This window comes from Mixophyes fleayi, chromosome 1 (genome assembly GCF_038048845.1).
Source record: "Mixophyes fleayi isolate aMixFle1 chromosome 1, aMixFle1.hap1, whole genome shotgun sequence".
NCBI classification, from domain to species: Eukaryota; Metazoa; Chordata; class Amphibia; order Anura; family Limnodynastidae; genus Mixophyes; species Mixophyes fleayi.
Window position 1 is genome coordinate 392708961 of NC_134402.1, and position 20705 is coordinate 392729665.

Here is a 20705-nt window from a genome sequence, read left to right on the forward strand (position 1 = left end):
TTACTCTGCCTGAACCCCACGCTGCTGTCCGCAAATCACTCCACTCCTGGGTTCTCCTTAGCCGTAATACGATTCTCGACCCTCTGTCAGCCTGCGGCCAAGTCTGTCCCCACCACTAGGGGCTCCAGCGAACACCAGGCTTTCGGAGTAGACTCCGAGTCTTATTGTGCTGGCTAGGGAGTTCCTAACATAAAGTTGGTGAAATGATTATCTTCCACTTTCCTTCCTTGAATCCCATGATCTAGATCTCTGACATTTTCATTGTGAAAAGGTTACACGTTAGGTAGATGAACCTGGTTGGAGAAACCCAGGACTCAAGTAGAACCTGGGGATTTTCCCTGTCCGATAAGGAAATAACAGATCTGGGGGATGCTGAAGGTCTCAGCAGTGCAGTAAAGACAATAGTTCACTTACTAGGGACCAGCTTGTAAGAGGACTAAACATCTGCACTCTGTAAATGTTAATGTGGGTGTTAGTAGAAATGTCAAATACTGTAACCATAACAACACAAATACTTAGTAAGTACATAGCTCTAAAATGTATTGTGAATTTACATATGAAATATACATAGTAAGGCTTGCAGGCATACAGTCATGTAACTTAACATAGTTTAATTGTAATTAACTCCAATTCCTATATATTTACTACATCTAAACCTCTAACATGACCTATTCAACCTGGTACAAAATGATCTACTGCCAACTGTCCAACGAAATTTTCCTATTGTATAAATCTGTGCTGAATTAATTAATTAACAAGAAGTTAAGTATTGACAGAAGAAATAAAAGGCAACACACCAAGCGCTGGTAGGAAATAATGAATACTCATAATAATATAATAAGAATAATAATATTATAAGCAGGATAATTGAAGTTGCTATGAGACACACCTCGAGCTTACCACATAAGTACTGGAGCTTGTTACACACTAAGCATAGAAATAACCATAATAAATGGCAGCGCTGGTGTGACTTAAAAATAGCTTGGTTATTAAAATAAGTAAAATATATAGCAATAATCACGCTCAACGAGCACATAAGATCACATATGATCACATAAAAGGCACAAAATTTTCAGCCATAAATTCACAAATCCTAATGGTAATGCAAGGAATATCCAACAATGAGTCCCAGATATATAAATACAATGTCACAGTTGGAATGAAGTGGTTTACATATGGAGCTCTAGCGCTATTCAGTGCAGAAAAGGGTCTCCTTAACTACCAACTGATTATTATACCTTACAGCAGTGGATCCCAAACTTTTTCAGTTCAAGGCACACCTAAGCCAAAATAATTATCAAGTAGTCCCCCGCCTTGCTTACCATTGGCCTTGGCCGAGGCACCTAAGGGAGCCTAGGCGCACAGTTAGGGAACCACTGCCTTACAGGGACTAGTATTAGTTCCTGGTCTCCTTTAGCGACTCCTACAGTGGACATGCTTTAGAATTGCGTAGCTGTATAATTGTTGTGCCAATAAATTCGGGGTCCCCAAACTCCTTTTGTAGCTACAAACGTGTACACACAAAAAATAGTTAAAGAAGGTGTATCCAAGCTCGTTTGCGTCTTTCTGTTTAAGTATTGAGCTGCTTTTAGTTTTTTTGTGCAGCCTACAATTACTGAATATTTAAACAGACCACAAGTAAGGGCTCTTTCACATAAATGTATTCAGAGAATTTACTCATGCCACATTCTAAATGGGTTATACCATATTTGCCAAGTCACCCCTCTGGAAGATCTCCAAAGCTGGACCAGTCTTGAAGGTGTGGCCACGCTAATTGCATCATTAGGCCATGCCATGCTATACAATACCCATTTCAGTCCATATAGGGGTGAGGCCAGAAAGACTCGATTAGCCTCGCCTTCACCCACTTCACAGACGAAGCAGGCATGATTTGGGAGGTTGCCCTGCTCTCCCGTGAGTTCAGGAGAGCTCCCAAAAATTTGTGAGTCTCCCGGGACTTCCGGGAGAGTAGGCAACTATGGGTTATACGGCCACCTGTGTGAACAATAGAGGTGTGCAGGCACTGGGATAAATGATCTACACAGCACACAGCCTGGCCAGCCTACACATGCGGGCCCCAGCTCTTTGCTTCCACTGTATTTTTTTCTCTGATTTGTGCAAAAAAGCACAAAATAATACTGAATGTAACAGTCAGCTTCCTCACAATGTGACCTTCTCTGTGGACATGCAGCCTGTAAGCAGAGGAGGAGGAGGGAGTACAGTGCAGTGCAGTCTGCACCACGTGACTTACCAGGACAGCAATATTTTTAGGCTGACTTTAATAACATCTTTTTAAATTAATACATTTATTAGTGACTAGATTAGAAGTGGGTGGGTACAAGTAATCCCACCAGTAATCCTAACAATTTTGGGTTAAGTCTCCTGCATAGCCAGCCAATACTATTCTTCACCACCCTCTATATTCTGCACTTATTCCCCTGTCTGCACCATCTTTTTCTGTTATCTGCTTTCCTTTTAATCCCCAACTGCTTGCCCCTCTGCCAGCATGTTTTAATGATGGCTCCCTTCTGCCAATGGAGAGTCATCTCATCACTTCACCCACATCTCCCCCTGATGCGGCCTCTCCCCCAGCACAGGCACAATGGTGCCAGCCAGCTCCACCTCCCAGACTGGCCTGGAACCCCTCCACACATCCTCACACTGCAGTGCCAAAACACAGTGCGAGGTCCAGGCGCTGCAGTAGAAAACAGGGCTGAGCGGTGGCTTCCCTCTCAGCCTGTGGCTAGCAACAGTAGGAGAGACGCACAGCACCAGTCATGAGCAGGTCCCCCTGCTCCTCCATGTCAATGAAGGGGGTGTCAGGGCCCTCAGAGCTTTTATGAGCCCCTTCTAAGGGGACACAAATAACAGTATTTTAAGCATGCCACCACACCTCAGAGAGGCATGTTAACCAATAGGGGGGCACCCAGCCCACATCGCCCTTCAGCCCTTTCCTTAGACATTCAGTGTCAACACACACCAGGTTACCCCCAACTCTCCCACCCCCTCTTATGTTCTTAATGATGACCGCCCTGTCTAACATCGCCACATGGATACACCCAGATCGCCACCACCTGCCTTCTAAGGTATCCCCTTCCTATTTTTCCCTGAATTCCTATTCCACAGAAACGATTTACTTAGAAACGAGGCCTTCTCCATGTCGGAGTAGTGGACATCGGTAAAGCATACCCAACCATAGCGTTTCAGGTGCAAAGTAAGGGGCCAGTTTATCATTTCATTTTGATATAAAGATGTAGAAATATGGATGTCCCTCATGTGTCCAATCCCACCACCAATATATAGTGCACCCAGGTTTACAGCGCTGGGGAGGTGTGGCACTCCTCACATCTCCAGGAACCGCTGCTTCACATTCAGCAATGCCAATTGTGGAAAAGAGGAGGCATGCAAATATCGTCATACCTGCTCCACTTGCCTCAGTTCACAGCCAGCTAAGGACTGCCCTAGGAGTGCAGCTGGCTCTGGTAGAGACCACTGCAGCTCAGGAGGCAATATGTAAAGCCCCTTCACCTATAAATTTACAGGTGCTAAACAAATGGCAGAAAGTTTCTGATGCGGCTTCCGGATACCAATTGGTCTGCTTACCTTCTTCCCTGATGTGTAGGCGGATAAAGTGTAAAGAGGTTATACTGGGATGAATGTCTGGCCCATTCCCTTTCCCCCTGATCACGATTCTAGTGATATCACATGTAGTAGTCTCCAAGAGAGCAGAAGGTAAACTTCGACTTATCCAACACCTCTCCAACCCACTTGGGGGCTCAGTGAATGATGCTATTAAGGTCTGCCATAGTTCGGTAGTGTCATTTGATTACGCCTTGAACCTGGTGAAAATTTACGGGCAAGGGGCTCTTTTGGCAAAGCTAGACATAGAGTGGGCCTTTTGCCTTCGCTCCATCTGAGTTCATTTTAAAAATTCTTAGGTGCTTTTCCATGAGTTGGTCGGTCTCATGCGCATTTTTCCATGTCATTCAGCTTCTTCCAGCATTGGTGTGTACAATCAGGAATGTGACAATCTGGGAAAGCTCACTATCTGGATAATTTTTTGTTTATAGGCCCTGCTTTTCCCTTGGTTTGCGCAGACTCCCTTTTCGCAGAGCAAGCATTCTTCTCTGTCATGGGGGTCCCCATTGCCCACTACAAGACAGAGGGGCTGTTGCCCTGCTTGTCTTTCCTGGTTATTGAAATAAACCCCGGGGAGGGGTGCTGCAGTTACCTATTGATAAAATTAGTAAGATGAAAGCTTTAATATTAGACACATTGACATCCCCCTCTAGCACACTACGGCGAATTCAGTCACTTTTAGATTTCTTCTAGTTTGCGTGTTGGGTTATCCCGATGGGTAGAGTTTTTTGTAGGAAACTCCAGTTAGCCACAGCAGGCTTCAGCGGGTGATACGCATGGGTGCGATTGAACTGCAAAATTCAAGGTGTCCTATGGATATGGTTGGAATTCCTGCAGTAATTCAACAGAATCCACATATGGCCTGGCTCCCAAGTATCTAAATTGACATTGGATTTTCACACAGACTCCTACGGTGCCCTTGGCTTCTGGAACTTCTTCCAAGGGGAATGGTGGACAGCCTCTTGGGCAACAAATAATTGCTATGGCCGCCACACTTGCAGGCATCCCATTCATAACACAGGCCCTCAAAGGATGAGCTAAGATCCACCCTACAGGGATGGATAAGAGGAGACCCATAGACATAGACATCTTGGCCCAATTGATTTGCACTTTGCCAGTAATAACAACAGATGAAAATGAATCCCTTTTATTTAGCTATGCCTTTCACTTGCTTTTCACAAGTCTTCCGGGCCAGCAAGTTAGTTGCACAGTCCAGGGAGTGCTGCGGTGCTGCGCTGTTTGCTAGGAATACAAATATTTCCTCTTCACTATTAACATGTAGAATTTTTAAATCCAAAATGGATCAATCTGGTAAAGGGCAGTGGTTGAGATTACCTGCCCAGGACATCCCGGTTATCTGCCCAGTCACTCTTTCATCACCATTTATTTATATAGCGCCACTAATTCTGCAGCGCTGTACAGAGAACTCATTCACATCAGTCCCTGCCCCATTGGAGCTTACAGTCTAAAATCCCTAACACACACACACACACAGACAGACAGACAGAGAGACGCACACACAGACAGACACAGACTAGGGTCAATTTGTTAGCAGCCAATTAACCTACCAGTAAGTTTTTTGGAGTGTGGGAGGAAACCGGAGCACCCGGAGGAAACCCATGCAAACACGGGGAGAACATACAAACTCCTCTTTGTTCAAGATTGGCAGGGGTACATTCCCGGGAGGCAGGGGGGGAGACATGTGGTTGCTTCATGCCAATGGTACCCCCCCCCCCCACAAAATTTCAGCTCAATGTGCTGATGAAGTGCTCCCCGGCTTAAGCAGTTCTATACCCTACGCTACATGGCACCTATTCCTTTCGGATTGGGGCAGCTACTGCTGCAGCTGAGAAGGGCACTTTGACCGCGGCCATTACATTTTTAGGTCTGCCACATATAAACTATACTTCAGGCCTCCACCATAAGTTTGCTCAGGTGCGTGCCCTTGCCCCTTCAGGTAACCCAGGGCTATGCTGCTGCTCGCTTTTAGCAGGGGGATGAAGAGATTTTCTTCCATTTTTTCTCTGGAGCCAGGTTTGATTAGCTGTGTGCCTCCAGGGTTTTATGGGTTTTCACCTTCATATGGGATACTGCCCCCTCCCCACCCAGGTTTCCCCACTGCTCTGGCATGGAAGTCTACCCTTTGTGTGATCTCCTGCTCTTTGGGAATCTGCTTATTATGATATGTGACCTACTGCTCTGCTAGGGGCCTGCTGGTTGATATGTGACCCAACACTATGCGGGAGCCTGCTTAACGTGTTGCGGCCTTCTCCTACGGGGGCCTGGCTAATGATGGTATATGGCTGCTACTGCCCTAAGTAAACAATGTTCCCTGGTGGGACATTATATGCTTCGTCCTAGGTGCCCCTGATCAGGAGATTCAGATTTGTATCATGGGCCACTCATACATGTACTGGGCATCCAGATACCACTTAGCCGGAGATTGGACCTCTTTGTCCCACTCCGTACACATCAGGTGGGTGGGGAAGATGGGAGCCTCTCACCCCGCATGGACAGAGGAGGTGACTGTAAAGGGTCCTTCCAATATACTAGTTATATTTCTTAAGGGCAACGATCTAGGAAAGAGAAGTCGTTGGACCTCCTGATCTCCATTAGGGAGGATCTGAAGGCCAGTAGGGTCTGGTGGCAAACAGATATTCTATGTTGGTCCAACCTCGCCATCCCTTCTCCCATTATCAGCACTCTACTCAAAAAAACTTAATAGGTCTACTGGGCAAGTCATATGGTCTCTGGGGGGCGTAGTTGTTGACCACCTGTTAATTACGGTGGACCAGGTGCAACTGTTTTGCCCTAACTGCATGTAATTGACTGACCATGGACTTGGGCTCTTCCTAGAGCCCAAGTCCCTGGCCACCCAATGACCTCAGTGAGGTCATTGGGTGGCGGGCTGTGATTTCCTTTAAAGGATCACAGCAGTGGTAGGAGAGGATCGCAATCAGCTGCTCTTAAGCATATGATGTTACTGGTGATTGGCAGGGGTCACTGCCCCTTCGAAGCAACTTGGTCCTTCTGTGTGGAAGACCCCTTGACCTGATTTGTGTGAGCATGTCATTGTCGAATCCAGAAGGGGTGTAGTCACTCTGTTTCTAGAAGTTAAACACCAGTCAATTGGAAAGAATTACATCTTGGGACCAGTGGGTAATGGACTGACCTTTCACTGTTTGGCTTTGCATTTAGACCAGCTGTTTGCTCTGCTCTCCCTGCCACCTTCCAGTTTTCATGCATTTAGATAAAAATTTAACTGTAATCTTTGCCAAAGTTAAATCTGTTGTCTGTGTGGTTATTTATACAGTAAATACAATAATATTAAATAAACCATCAGAAGGAGGTGGAGTGCAGAAAAAGAGAGACATTGAAACTATACGGTTTATGTAATGAGCAGTCCTTTTGAAGGTTAGAGGGCCGCATACATAGCCCTTAAAGGGTATCAGGTTGCCCATCACTGATTTTCTTGTGTTGTATTCAGCTTCAAACATAAGCCCTAAAACAATATTTTCACAATTATTACCTAATTTATTACTAAGGTACATTTTTTATTTAAAACAAAATAATTAAACAGATATAAAGTTAAAGTGTATTTGGCAAAAATATATATTTCTTTGTGTGTAATAAACTTACATATAAACTACTTGCCCTTTGGAATTAAATAAAATGACTTCCTTGTCTGCAAATAAACTGCAATCTATCATCAAACAACCATATGAATCGGTACAAGACCAAGCAATATCTTTTGAACAATATATCTCTTGGAGTAACTTTGCTTTGCTCAGACAGTTAAGTCAAACAAAACCATAATTAAAAAAAAGCAGTTATTCCGGATAATGCCCCCTTTAAACTTCTTTCTTGATTGACTCACCTGATGGTAATATGAGCCATCCTGCTGTGTGTGTGGATGGCTTTATTGTTATAGTTAGTAGTCAGAGCCTGCTGTCTGTAATGAAGGTTTGACTGTGTGTGTTTCACTTGAGTCATAGCAGTCTGCTGGTAAGTTTTATAAATGTCATATATTTTAAAATGTTTAATATATTTATGCATTTTATGGCAGCAGCTTGCAAGTTATGATGTGTGCAAGAAAATGGCATCTTGTATTTTATTCAATATGAAAATTCTAGGTGTTATAAAGTTAGATTCTGCATGTAAAAAAAAACCAAAACATTAGGTATCAGATGACCGCATAATATCTCCAAAAAATTCCAGCCATCTACATTGGATGCCCCCTGCTCTAAGGGGAGGTAAAAGATCTACACAGGACTGGCTGGAAGGAAATGTATCACCCGGTATTGAGTGAGTCTGGCTTCATTCTTTTAGAACTGCATGTACTATTCTGCATTTCATTGCTGGGATATTTCATCCTATTTGGACTCTCAGTTTACAGCACGAGTGCAATACCCATTCAGTATTGATCCCCCTCTTGCATATTCATCTATTCTGCTCTAATACCACCATCCACTTGTTTACAAGGACACTTTGAATGCCAGAACCTGATACATAGTTGTCTGGTGGTTTCACTGCTTGAACTTTCATTATGATTTACACAAGCAGCGTTTGGATTATTTGCCTAACAGGACTATGAAACAGAATTGAGGGACTGCAGTTTGTTTATTGGTACATCATTTTGAGATATTATGCTGTCATCTGATACCTTATGGTTATCACTCATGACTATTGTTGCTGTTGACACATCCTAGCTGTAATACAGCAGGTTACATTTTATATGTCCATTGTTTTTGATATATTTGGTCTGGACCTGTTATTGGGGTTGTTAATATTTTGTCATATACTGTGAATAAACATTGTTTTTGCCATACTTATGATCACACCTTGCACTTACCTCTGCAACCACTTCATTTACTGCCTCAGGGAGAATACCTTTTTGCATTTATTCTGGAGGGTAGGGGACCACCTCCACCCACTCTCCTCCCATAGGCAGCACAATACAAAATCATTCTAGAGGGGAGAGCAGACTTCTCCACCTTTCATTTCTATAGATTGTGCTTGTGTTGTAGCGTAAGTTGAAAACAATAGTAAACTGAAAACATTTGAAATATGATTTGTAGTGAGTAAAGACCAGTATTTACAAACGTAACTGTATTGTATCGTATCATACACTTCTATTACTCTTCCTGTTAGTGTTGGTTAAGCTGTCTATGCTACTGGATAGCATGGTTGGCAAAAGTCTGTAAACAAACTCATGTAAAAATGTAGGGACATTTTTAATTATAAATAAGAAACAAAAAACACATACTATGCTGCACATAGAATTTCCAAAGTAATGATGGAAACACTAGAGGTAATTCAGGAACTGCATAAAATACATAATATTTCTTTATATGTAGAAGTGTATCCTAACACAATCAAGGTGTACACCCATTTCACAGTGCTTTACACTGCCCCAGGGAAATCAATCTGCACCTAGCTTTGTGGATACACCTAAAGGTCTAATCTATGAACAATTTAGGACCAACTCCTTTATCTCCTAACATACTGGTTATTTGAGAGAGGGAACATTTGGTCTGTCTTTATGATGTGTCAAACGTGTGCTTTAAAATTTGCATTACATTGGTCAAATTTTGCACTTTCCCATGAAAATGCAACTGGAAGATCCAAAATTCATCCCATTTAAAAGTATAGGACATTTTTTGGGGGAGAAAAAGGCTGTACCCTTCCTGAAAAGCAGACAACACCCCTGTAACTGCCCCCTCTGCAGCCTATTTTTTCATTTTTAATAATCTTGTCCATCAAAACAAAATCTAGTTTTTGCATGTTGGCACAAAAGTAGATGCACTCATGCACCTAATTTGTACTCTGCAAGGAATGCCCACGATCTACCCAACTTCTTCCATTGACTGGTGCAAAGATTTTCACCCTTATCTCACCGTTGTCTTGTACCGTTATGGGCTTGAAGTTTTTGTGACAGAAGGGCTTTAGAATTACCATATTTCTACAGTCTGTCTACAATGTTGGGGCTTGGCACTTCCAACCTCAAGGAATATCCTTGCCTTCCCTCTAGGCACTGCCCGTGATCCAATATGAAGTTCTAGTATCATTAAAGAAGCTGCTACATGTAACATTGTATGTAATTTTTTTATGTAACCAGTGGATGCATCTTCTATTGCCCATTTTATGGTGAAAGGTTTTCTCCTGTGAGTTTCATTAGATTTGTGACCTACTGCTCTACGACCTACTGCTCTGCGACCAGTGTACACAGCAACAATATCCCCCAATGAGCAAAGTCTAATCTGCGATATTCTTCATTTTTCTGGTGGTACATCTTAATGTACCGGTACTTCAAAAGGGTTTTTACTTTTGGACATAACCTGTCATCAGGAAATCAAATTATCTGTAACATAGATGCTGGGTTGCTGGAGAATTGGATTAAGACTCCTTGGGGCCCTAGGCAAGTTCTAGTTTGCCCCCTCCTCCTGCACTGATCCACCCATATCATGCTATTTACTTACCCTATGCAGACATGATACACAGAGACCACTATTTGAAGGTCACACTGAGCACTATATACAGGTCAAACTGAGCACTATATACAGGTCACACTGAGCACTATATACAGGTCACACTGAGCACTATATACAGGTCACACTGACCACTATATACAGGTCACACTGACTTCCCACACCTGACACACACTGATGCCATATAGAGGATACACTGACCACAATACATAGATCCCTATACACAGGGAAGGGTGACATATGGTTGGGATGGTAAGTGAGTGACTTCTCGGAGTAGGAATGGAAAGGAGTGTTGACCACAGGTGATCTTGTATAGGGGGAGGGGCTCTTTAATGTACCACTAAGCCAGAGCTTCTAGGGATATTGGCAGGCTGTAGGCCTGGTGTCTGTACTCGCAATTGCAGTGACAGAGGAGTGGGCCATAATTCACTGCTCTATCTATAAACCCCCAGCTTCAATCATGTGAGGCTGATCTCCAGGGGTCACAGGAACATATGCTGATCTCCACCAAACAGGGCTCAGCGCACTCTCCTCTGAAACATGGTGCTCAGCTGAGTGAGTAGGGACAGGGTTACAGTCAGTAACACTAGAAGTGCCAGGGCAGCTGAACACATAGGAGCCGCCTGAGCTCCTCAGGCCTCTAAGGCCATTTGTCTTAAGAAAAAGTTTTTTAATGCAGGTGGCTGACTGGCCCACAGGAACTTAGGCACCCGCCTCTATCGCCTAACAGATTATCTGACCCTGGATTGCTGTAGCTCACAGAGCTGGGAAACTCAATCCTTCAGAACATTGAGAAAAACTGAGCATACATAAAACCGGTATATACAAAGTAGAGAAAATAAAGGGTGCGATGGCTGCTTGTGAGAGAGCTTGCAAGTTATCTAATTGCTCTGAGCTGCAGCCATAACAGGTAATCTGACAACCATCCAGCTTCAGGTAAGGGAGGCACAGGGGTGGTTCAGGTTGTATTAACAAAAGGAGGTTGGCAAAAAGGTGACAAACTCTTTTAAGCTTACATATCAATTTTTAAAAGTAAATATGTACAAATGCCACATACTAATGCCTTTTATTTAATTCCATTATTAGTTTTCTACAAATAATATTGTTTGTTGTTTAGGTATGGCTGGCAAGGCAAGGGGTAGAGGGGCTTCCTTCACATTTGACCTTCAAGCCATTGGCTTTTCAAGGGGTGATGCTCTTCCAGAAACATCAGTGCAGCCCTTGCCCCTATTCCCAGTAAGTACAGTTGTGGTCAGCTTTTTATTTTTACATTAAAGAAGATTGGTTTATTTAACATTTGTCACATGTGAAGATATCTAATGTATACATTATCACCTCTGCTTAATGTAAGGGCCATTTTTGTATCCTGCTGGTTGTTTATCCCCTGTTGAGTAGGGTTTGTTTACTGTACTGTATGTATCACAATCATTGTGGGAGCGGAATTGGATGTTATGAACTCATTATCAAATGATGTAATATTATAGAGTTCGATGTGATATTTTCTCAGTGCCGTGGGTGCTTTGGGGACCCTAGAGTATAATGTTAAATACCCTCTATGCCTAATGTTGATGTAAGTAGAGGAAAAAAAAATCACCACAAGGCCAGAAATGAGAGCCATAGCTACCACCCCGACGCCAATGGGGCAGATTGAACTGGATGGCTGTTGGCTTAGTGCTGGGGTCCATAGCTACCTCCCTTCATGCCAATGGGAGATTTAAAATCAATGCCTGCCAGCCTAGGTGCTACCCTAGTTGTACCCTCTGGAGTCAGGTGGAAGTCATTAAAGTCTGCATTGGACTGGGGAGAGCCTTACCTGCCATGGAGGAAGTAGTGGGTATAGTGAATAAGGTGAACTCTAACCTAGTGCTGGTGGCCCTAGCTGTCTCTTCTGGTGCCAGGTTGGTGTCAGCATGAAGTATAGACCCCCTTGAGTTCCATTGTATTACTGCTTTGTAAGAGGATACCTTAATGTGCATTATGGACTCTTGTTGACATCCATGCTGAGTATCTTGATAACTATGTTAACGTGTTGTGAGGATGTTTATACTAAGCCCACTTTTCAATGCATGCAATTTGTGCAGCAGGGCTTTAATAATTATGTATATCTAGTTTCCTAGATACGAATTACCCTCAGTCCAGCTCTGCTGTTTTTAGGAGGAAAATATTTTACTTTTTATCACACCAAACTGCAGGAAGGTCATTTTTCTTATGTACAAGCTAAATGATATATATGTTTTCTTTTTGTCCTACTATTCTCAGCGTTCAGACAACAAACCTGTTCCTCTACTGGAAGGCGACGAGCAGGCCTATTTACTAGCATTAAAACAAGAGCTACGAGGCAACATGAGAAAATTGCCATACTATATAGGAAAAGAAGTTAAAAAGCAAAGTACTGTACTTTTATATCTCTATCCGCTAAGAATTATAAAAGTTTTTGTTCTTTTTTTTTGTTTTGTTTTGTTAATTTTGTTTACTTTTTAAATAATAACCTGTGGTTAGAATTGTGATATTAGTATTCTCTTCCATATGGATACAATGGTGGACAGTTTCACAAAGTTAAGAAATATCCAAGCAATGCCAGGCATGCTCAAAGCATGCGAAGGACATTAAAGGAGATGAGCAACCAAAGTAAATATTTGAACCCCCTCAATTAGCAGAATGGAAGATATCTCTGTGATATCACTCTGATTTACTGCTGGTAGCTTATTGTAATGCGTCATTCTCTATCTACAAGCAGAGCACTAAAATTCAAATTTCTTTGCCAACACATTGTGTTTTAAGAGGAGAAGAATAGGGTTATGATAAAAACTTTTGCACAATGATTTTTTTTTATTTATTTTTTAAAGTATAACATTTAAGGCTCTATTTATAATTGGTGGCCAGTGTTCCATGTTAATTATTATCATAATATATTGCTGGCTAATGCAGTGATATATAAACTTGCATCAACGCAATTCACCAAACTCTGCTTAACTTGCAATGGGTATCAGGATCCGTCCTCCTCTGCGATCCATCTATTTCTTTCTTCTGCAGCTCTGGGCTGTCACATTTTGTCTTGTGCATGTGCAGTGTGCTGTTTAGCAAGGTCTGTGGTAGACCGATTGGAGGCTGCTATAGGAAAAACGCACTGAGCTCAGCTCTGTGCAAATCAATATAAAAATATAAAATATATAAATAAAAATAAATTGCTGTTGCCTGCAAGTCCATCAGCAAGCAGGAGAGCTGTGTGCAGGCTTACAGGAGAATCTGCAAAGACCCCTCTACAATGTGTTCTCCTATAGTTTAAACCATAGATTCCTGCTGCTACCGCCAACTGATAATGGCATTTGCTAACAGGGCAAAACTCTGAAAAGTTTATCTTTTTGGCACTTGTTAAATTGATGAGGATAACAGTCCCCATACAAAATGATGGGGACTGCGATACAGACCGGTACTTACCAGACGGTATGCTGCAGTACACAATTCAGGAGATGACAAAATGGAGTACATTGTAGCCAAGAGCTTTGTTGCATGGATGGTAAGAAAAAGTTATATTATAGAAATGTTTTGAAAGGTGGAAGTCCAAGAACTGTGATAGACTTAATGTGAGGAGTAAAGCAATGTTGGGGGCAGAGTCAAGGGATACAAAAAGGCAACGACAGAGGAAGACTGAGAAAAATTGTGGTGGTGTTGATGGTGAGGGAAGGTGGAGACTCTTGGAGGGGGAAAATTTATAACCTGTGGCTTGGACATGTTGAGCATTAGGTAGCACTGAGATATCCATGTGGAAATAGCAGAGACAGAGGTGATGTAGATTAGGGTGTTAGCATAGAGGTGGTAATGAAGTCTAAATGAACAAATTCTTCACCTAGAGAAGAGGTGTACAGTGAGCAAAGCATAGGGCCGAGAACAGAGCTTTGTTGGACCCCAACAAATAGAGTGAAGGAAAGGATGTTCCAGAGGGTGACACAATGGAGTGGTTGGATAGGAAGGAAGTGAAGCAGGATAGAACTGTCACAAAGGCCAATGGATTTGGAAGATGGGCATGAGAAGAGGGTGATCAACAGTGTTGAAACTGAGAGAGGTGTCCAGGAATAAGTGTGGAGAACTTACCCTTAGACTTTGCTGTCAGTAGATCATTGATCACTTTTGTGAAAAATGGTTGCAGTGGAATATTGGGGCAGAATCCCAATTTCAGAGGGTTGAGAAGGAAGTGAGAGGAGTGAAAGTGAGAGGCAGTTAACACAAACCACTCTAATAGTTGGCGACAAATGGGATGAAAGAAATAAGGCAGCAGTTGATGCGAGGTGAAATTATATGGGCTTGGTTCATTATTTCATTTGTGTTTTCAGGTACTGAAAGGTATATTACAAAGTATGAAATTGAAGCACAAAAAAAACTCCTTGAGACATGGATACCAGGTAAGATTCCATTACTCCTTTATATGGAAGTTTTAGTTTGACAGTGAAGCAGAAAGTAGTACCTTTTGCAAGTTTAACAATAGATGGGGAAAAGCTTATTCACATTGCGAACTGTGAAACATTTATCTGTAGTTTGCCAGGAAACGACTTGTGATCAGTCTGGAAACTGTGGAAGTTGCAGGGATTATTGATATACCTAAGACAATTGTTCCTAGTTCCCACTGATTGCTGTACTGCATGCACATTTTTCAGGTAGTCTAAATTTTAGCTGTATCTAACTTTGTCATAGTAATCAGTGATCCCGGTCACAGCTTACATGAAGCTTTTTCTGACTGATCCAAGTTTTAGCCACAGTTATAACAATAAAATATAACAGCAATAGGAGGCATTAAAACAATAGAAATGGGTAACGGGTGGCTCACTAGTTGTTGTGGAAGTCTATACAGGGGCATGCTGAAACTTCTAGTTCCGGAACAGATGGAAGGACACAGCATGGATTAAAAAAAAATATATATATATTGCATTTCTTTTTATCACTTCTTGTGTTCTTTACATCAATATTTATTTTCCATGACAGATTGGCGAATCCTTCCAAGGGAGATGAAAGCTGTCAAGAATACAAAGAAACGTAATAACGCATAACATTTCTAACCAATGTACTACACACAGGGGATACTCTATAAAACTGTAGTAGTACAGAAATAGTATAAAGTCATGTGTTTAAAATTATGTATTTCAATTATTCTAAATTATCCAGAAAATAGAGATAAATAGAAAAGAAGTACATTTATATTGTAAACTATTTTTTTCTTTTCTTTAAGGTCTTCTTGAATTATTTTGTTACCTAAATGTTAATACTATGATTTTTTTTCTGTTTGTTCCTAGACATTTTTATAAAATACTCAAATTTTGTAAACTATCCTAAAGTTTTATATCTCACGCTGAAGTTCCTGGACAATTAATAAGCACTTTAAATTGATTTCAAGTCTTTTCATTTACTATCCTGTAACTTATCTTTGAAACATTTATACAATACAAATCCCTCATTCTTTAAGTTGTTTCCACTTTAAATATGATTTCACTGAAGCCAGTGACTTTTATATTAATTATAGATTTTTTTTTTGGGGGGGTGCATACTCTGCACCATATGATGTATTAATATGGGATACAGCAGGATCACCTTTGGTCCTGCTTGGCTATCTACCGAGTAGGAGATATGTGATGCAGCTTCTCCATAGTAAGCCTTAAAACTGCTTTGTTAGATTTCTCCTATTACCAAAGCAATGCCAACTGTGAGCACCTTAGGTTCTGGTTATACTTGTGTGTTTGTACCTGTACTGCAGGGGATTAGGTGAAATTCACAATTTAAAGTGGAAACCTCCTTTAAGACACAAGATATGCATCCAGATATAGTAATGGTATAGGATCAGATGCATGACTAGTGCAGGGGGGGTTAAGACTTGTCGTACAACACTTTGTGTGACTTTGTGTTGAAATTTGGGTCCATTATTACAATCTGGCCAGTATTGTTGTTTTTTATCATTTGTGCTCTAATATGTCTTATGTCTAAACAACAAAGCAACTCTCTTATGACTCTCTTCAGTCTTTAAACTGCTACCAATTTTACTAGGTGTGAAAAAAGCAAAAGTAGTTAAGCCCAGCAGCAGTGTGGATGTCCTAAAGAAAATTGAGGTAAGGTCTCGTGTATCTGTCTTCATGAAAGAAGCAAAGCACTGGTGGCTGATCCAACACATTTATTCCTACCTAATATATTATATCGTACTTTGTATGTAATAAAGCTGCAACAATTCAATAAGTTACCTACTTTGTAATGCCATTTTTATCTCTGTATTTCAAGCTGGTGGTATAAGGAGGATGCATTTTATTTCTCATAATTGATATTATTTGAGTTTAGAACCTGATCTATTGGTGTTTATACCATTTTCTTATATTGATAAAAGGAATTGGAAAAAAAAGGTGATGGTGAAAAATCTGATGAAGAAACTGAAAATAAGGAAAAGAAGAAGGGCGAGGATGATGAAGAGGAGGCAGAGGTAGAAATGGAAGAGGAGGAGGAACACGAAGAAGTAAATTTCTTTCTTAAACTTATGAAGCTCTTGCAGGTCTTCCAGTCAAACATATCTCTATTCATGCTGAATTTTCACTACTGATTCATTCAGAGACACCAACAATGGTACTATAGTATTTTGATGAAACCACACAGGCCTATCTGCAAGTATAGAAGTTGGTGCCTCAAATTTTGGAAAACACCCCTTACCTAGATATTTAAAAGCATTACGTATAATAGATCTCCTAACTTTACTTGGCCAGCATAAGGACATTGAATGTCCTGCTCTGTTCCTTTTAACATGTCACTTTGATGGAGGAAGTTCTACTTCCTGTAGGACTAGACCCAAGCTATAGTGGCTTTATAAAAAATGAAGTATAGTTTAGAGTATACTTTTGCGCTTGGATAGTTAGTGTGTGTGTGTGCGCGTGTGTGTTACATACACTGACTCCTCCACCTATTAAATCTAGAAAAAGACTTAATGTAGCACTGCTTGTAGTACTTTAACCTGGCTTTAGCCAAAATCCAGGCCTGATAATGCTAACAGTAATGTCTGCAGCTTCAGTAGACTTAGCTAATATAAATGAGTGAAAGGAGCAATACCTCCCTGATGTGAAGGCTCTATCAATTTTTTTTATTTAATAGTATATTGAATTTTATATTGTGACAATAATTATAGGTCACTTTCACTGTGGAGTGCAGTATGGAAATGTGCTCTATATTTTGGAAGATATTTTTAAAGCAACATGTTTTTATTCCTTCTAGGAAAATGACTACATTGCTTCCTATTTTGAAGATGGAGATGATTTTGGCAACAGTGATGACAATATGGATGAAGCTACCTATTAGACTTCTATTACATTATGTATGACCTCTGATATTGTAATTGTATATCTTTATTCATTCGTTTTCAAACTGATTTTTTTTTTTTCTTTCCAAAGCCTATATGTAAAAAGGGAAAAAAAAACTTTTACCTGCATATTAACTACTAAAATTGCTATATTTTTGTTGTACAAGTCAAAAATAGGAGTTCAATATTTTGTTTGTGCTCATGTAGAGCAAAGGTCATATTTTCTTTTGTGTCCATCTGTTTAATGAGTGAACGTGGATCGATATACACTGTAAGGCATGCAATGGTCGTTGTGGCCAGCTGGACTTACATTGCCACCAGTTCTGTTGGGGGAAGAAGATGAAGGGATGTTCTTCTTACACAGTTTATCTGGATTTTTTTCTCACCATCAGTAACTGACTGTTATTGACCAGTCCTACTGCTGTCACTTTGCCACCAGCTACTCTTCGACTGTAAATGCCAACTGTAGAAGAATCTTGCTGCCACCACTCTGCTGCTTCATGGCACCTAAAACCGATTACCTCTAGGTAGCTGGTATAGGTGCTCCAGCGCCTCTTTGCTGTGGGTTGACTGGTACCTCCTGACCGCTTACTATGGATCAGGACTGCTAGGTAGTAGGAAGAGTGACACAGATGTTGGGTTCAACATAGGACAGCCAGGGAACGGATTAGAGTGTAAGCTCCTATCCATTTGTTACAGGATAAAGCAGGGCATAAGGGTCGGGCAGGATATTCAAGCAGTGATGTTTATTGCTCAAGGAGCTTTACCCACTAGTTAGAGGTACCAGTGATTATACAGAAGCACAGATGGTATACTACTACATGACATGGTCTCACAGGGCTCTTTCTATACAGTTTCTGACACACATGTTGGCAGGTGCTAACCCAGGTCCCTGGTCCTAATTGGCACCACCCAATCTGAGATCCTACATTCAATATTTAGCTTCAGGATGTAATATGTTCTCTAACCTTGTATTTGATGCAATTTAAACTTAATAAAATTCACATCAACCTGTAAGTTCTTAAATTACTTGCTGTTGCTTTATTCATGTAGTTCACCTATCTTTTTAACAGGGCAGTATACACAGGATAAAAAGATAAGGAACTGAACTGTGTAGTCAGGCTAAAAAGATGTGTTGGTCACTCACATGAAAACACTGAATTAGCATGAGGTTTCCTTTCTTACAAACACAAATTTCCTCCAACATGTGCCTACTGCATCAGAAAAGAAAACATTTCCAAAGCAAAAATCAATACATTTGCAATGATATACATTGGTGCACTGCACCGAAATTAAAATAAATTTATACAATGTTATTCATAAGTGATCCAGCCAGTCGTAGTCAAGTAAAGTTGACCAAACACATTGGGATGCAGTTGTTCAGCCCAATCGCTAAACAACTAGAGCTGTGACCAGTTTCAAGAACTGTCCTCTTGGGCACTTGGTCAAACACAAGCTGGTCCCAATGTATTTGTCTGGCTTCTCTGCTCTCCCCTTCACTTACGTGTCAACTCATGTTCTCGTGCTTAGAGAGGTCATTGGTCACTCTGAAATGCCATCTTGTTGGATCAAGTACATTGTGACTGGATAGATTTCAATCTTACACAATAGGGGCAATCTCAGATCAATGATAAACCCTTTTGGTCTGCAAAATCTGCACATTGTGGCTACTTTTATAGATGAAGACAAAAATCACCGGAAGCAGCTTTCTCTGCAGTCTTGCATAACTTTCATCTCGCCTTACATTTTTCAAAGATACTAATTGTCTTGATAGTTAAAAAATTCAGATTATAGACTTTAGTATCCATGCTACACATTGGTTATTCTCATATTACAAGAGCTAAAAAACTATGAGAAATTATTAGAGATGTTATGACTTACTGGTATATAGGGCTCCAACATATCCTGTTTCTAGTCATTCCTTGTTTTTGCCATTGGAAATGTCAAATTTTGGATTACAAGAGCAAAGGTATCCCAACTCCAGAGGTACTAGTATTAACTATACTTGACTACACGTCTTCACGCCCCCATACCTGTCTCTTGGACCTCTCCTCTTCAATCTTCCAGACGTAAGGTGCAAAAAGTTCAAAAGTATGGCAATAAAAGGAATAGCAGTAATCTGATGCTATAATTATGTAACGCCATTTGGTAGTCAAAGGAAGAAATGGTCTTTACTAACTTCATTCTCCAAGAGTATTACTATGTCTGGAAAAATGTCACCATAATGCTTGTATTTCTCCTATTCGTCTAGTAAAAGTAATTGCTACCAGGAATAACACCTTAAGAGTGAGTAATTTGAGAGGGATTTCTTGTAAAGGCTAAAATGGACTTGATACTAACAAGTCCAGTATGAGATTAAGATTCAATGGTGCTATAAAAGGTCTAATGTAGGGCCAAATTCTCTTAACTGCTTGGAAGAAACATGCTACTACTCCAATCTTGTATCCAAACGAATGACCAATGCTGAAACTTGTACTTTCAGATTTTTGAGAGCCAAACTTTTTAGCCATTCCTGTAGAAAATCCATGCTGGGACTTAGTTTCATAACACCTGGAGTGTCACAGGTTAACCGATACTGGTCTAAAATAATCTGCCTGAATGTTGCTTTTGCTAGCTATATGAACAGCTGAGAGAATTTGTTTCTTTCTGTCTAAACCATGATTGGTGTTGGCTCTGTAATCTAAACTGCACTTCTGGTAACTTTGTTTGTTTGTGAATGCTACTAGTGTCTTGTCTGAAAACTTTGAGATGTGTATGTATGGTGTATGTTTGATGGATCTTGTTGACCTAGAATGCTATCAATCCTCCCCTGAGTGAGTCACTTTGTTCTTTACTGTATCTATATAAAGACCTTGAAACTGCAGTTGGTGTAATAGTATCAGATGACTATTTGTGAGCCATCCGTGATTTTGCAAGAAAGTGATCATTTTGTCTGTTCTTCTTTGAGATATTTATTCTAATCTTCCTATCATCTAAATATCATACAGATAGAGCCAGACTGTTGTCCACGGCTTTTTTTAGTTTTGTCATTAGCACCACCAGCTCCTTGATGAATGTTCTTGGGGATGTTGAAAAGCCAAATGGTAGCAAGTAAATAAAAAGTGTTTGATAAACTGCTAAAATACTTCCTTTCACACTGGAGAAACCAGGCTGCTGGATTTCATGAAAACCTTTATTCTTGGAGTTTATCTGAATTTTATTTAGTAACAGGTGTTTACAATATCGTTCACCCAACTCTGTATATTATTTGAAATTCTGTG

At 40.7% G+C, this 20705-nt stretch overlaps 1 protein-coding gene across 2 annotated transcripts; it reads left to right on the top strand.

Annotated features, from left to right (window-relative positions):
• The first annotated feature begins 285 nt into the window (after positions 1–285).
• On the top strand, positions 286–18450 carry POLR3G (RNA polymerase III subunit G). 2 transcript variants are annotated; one of them, XM_075193243.1, is made up of 8 exons: positions 286–518; positions 11245–11363; positions 12387–12516; positions 14459–14527; positions 15105–15155; positions 16158–16219; positions 16489–16614; positions 17361–18450. In XM_075193243.1, the coding sequence occupies exons 1-8, from the start codon at positions 458–460 to the stop codon at positions 17442–17444; spliced, it is 702 nt and encodes a 233-aa protein (XP_075049344.1). In that variant the 5' UTR covers positions 286–457; the 3' UTR covers positions 17445–18450. The 2 variants fall into 2 exon arrangements, with proteins under 2 accessions (XP_075049344.1, XP_075049352.1); XM_075193251.1 differs by lacking the exon at positions 286–518 and adding an exon at positions 7576–7644.
• Positions 18451–20705: the final 2255 nt, after the last annotated feature.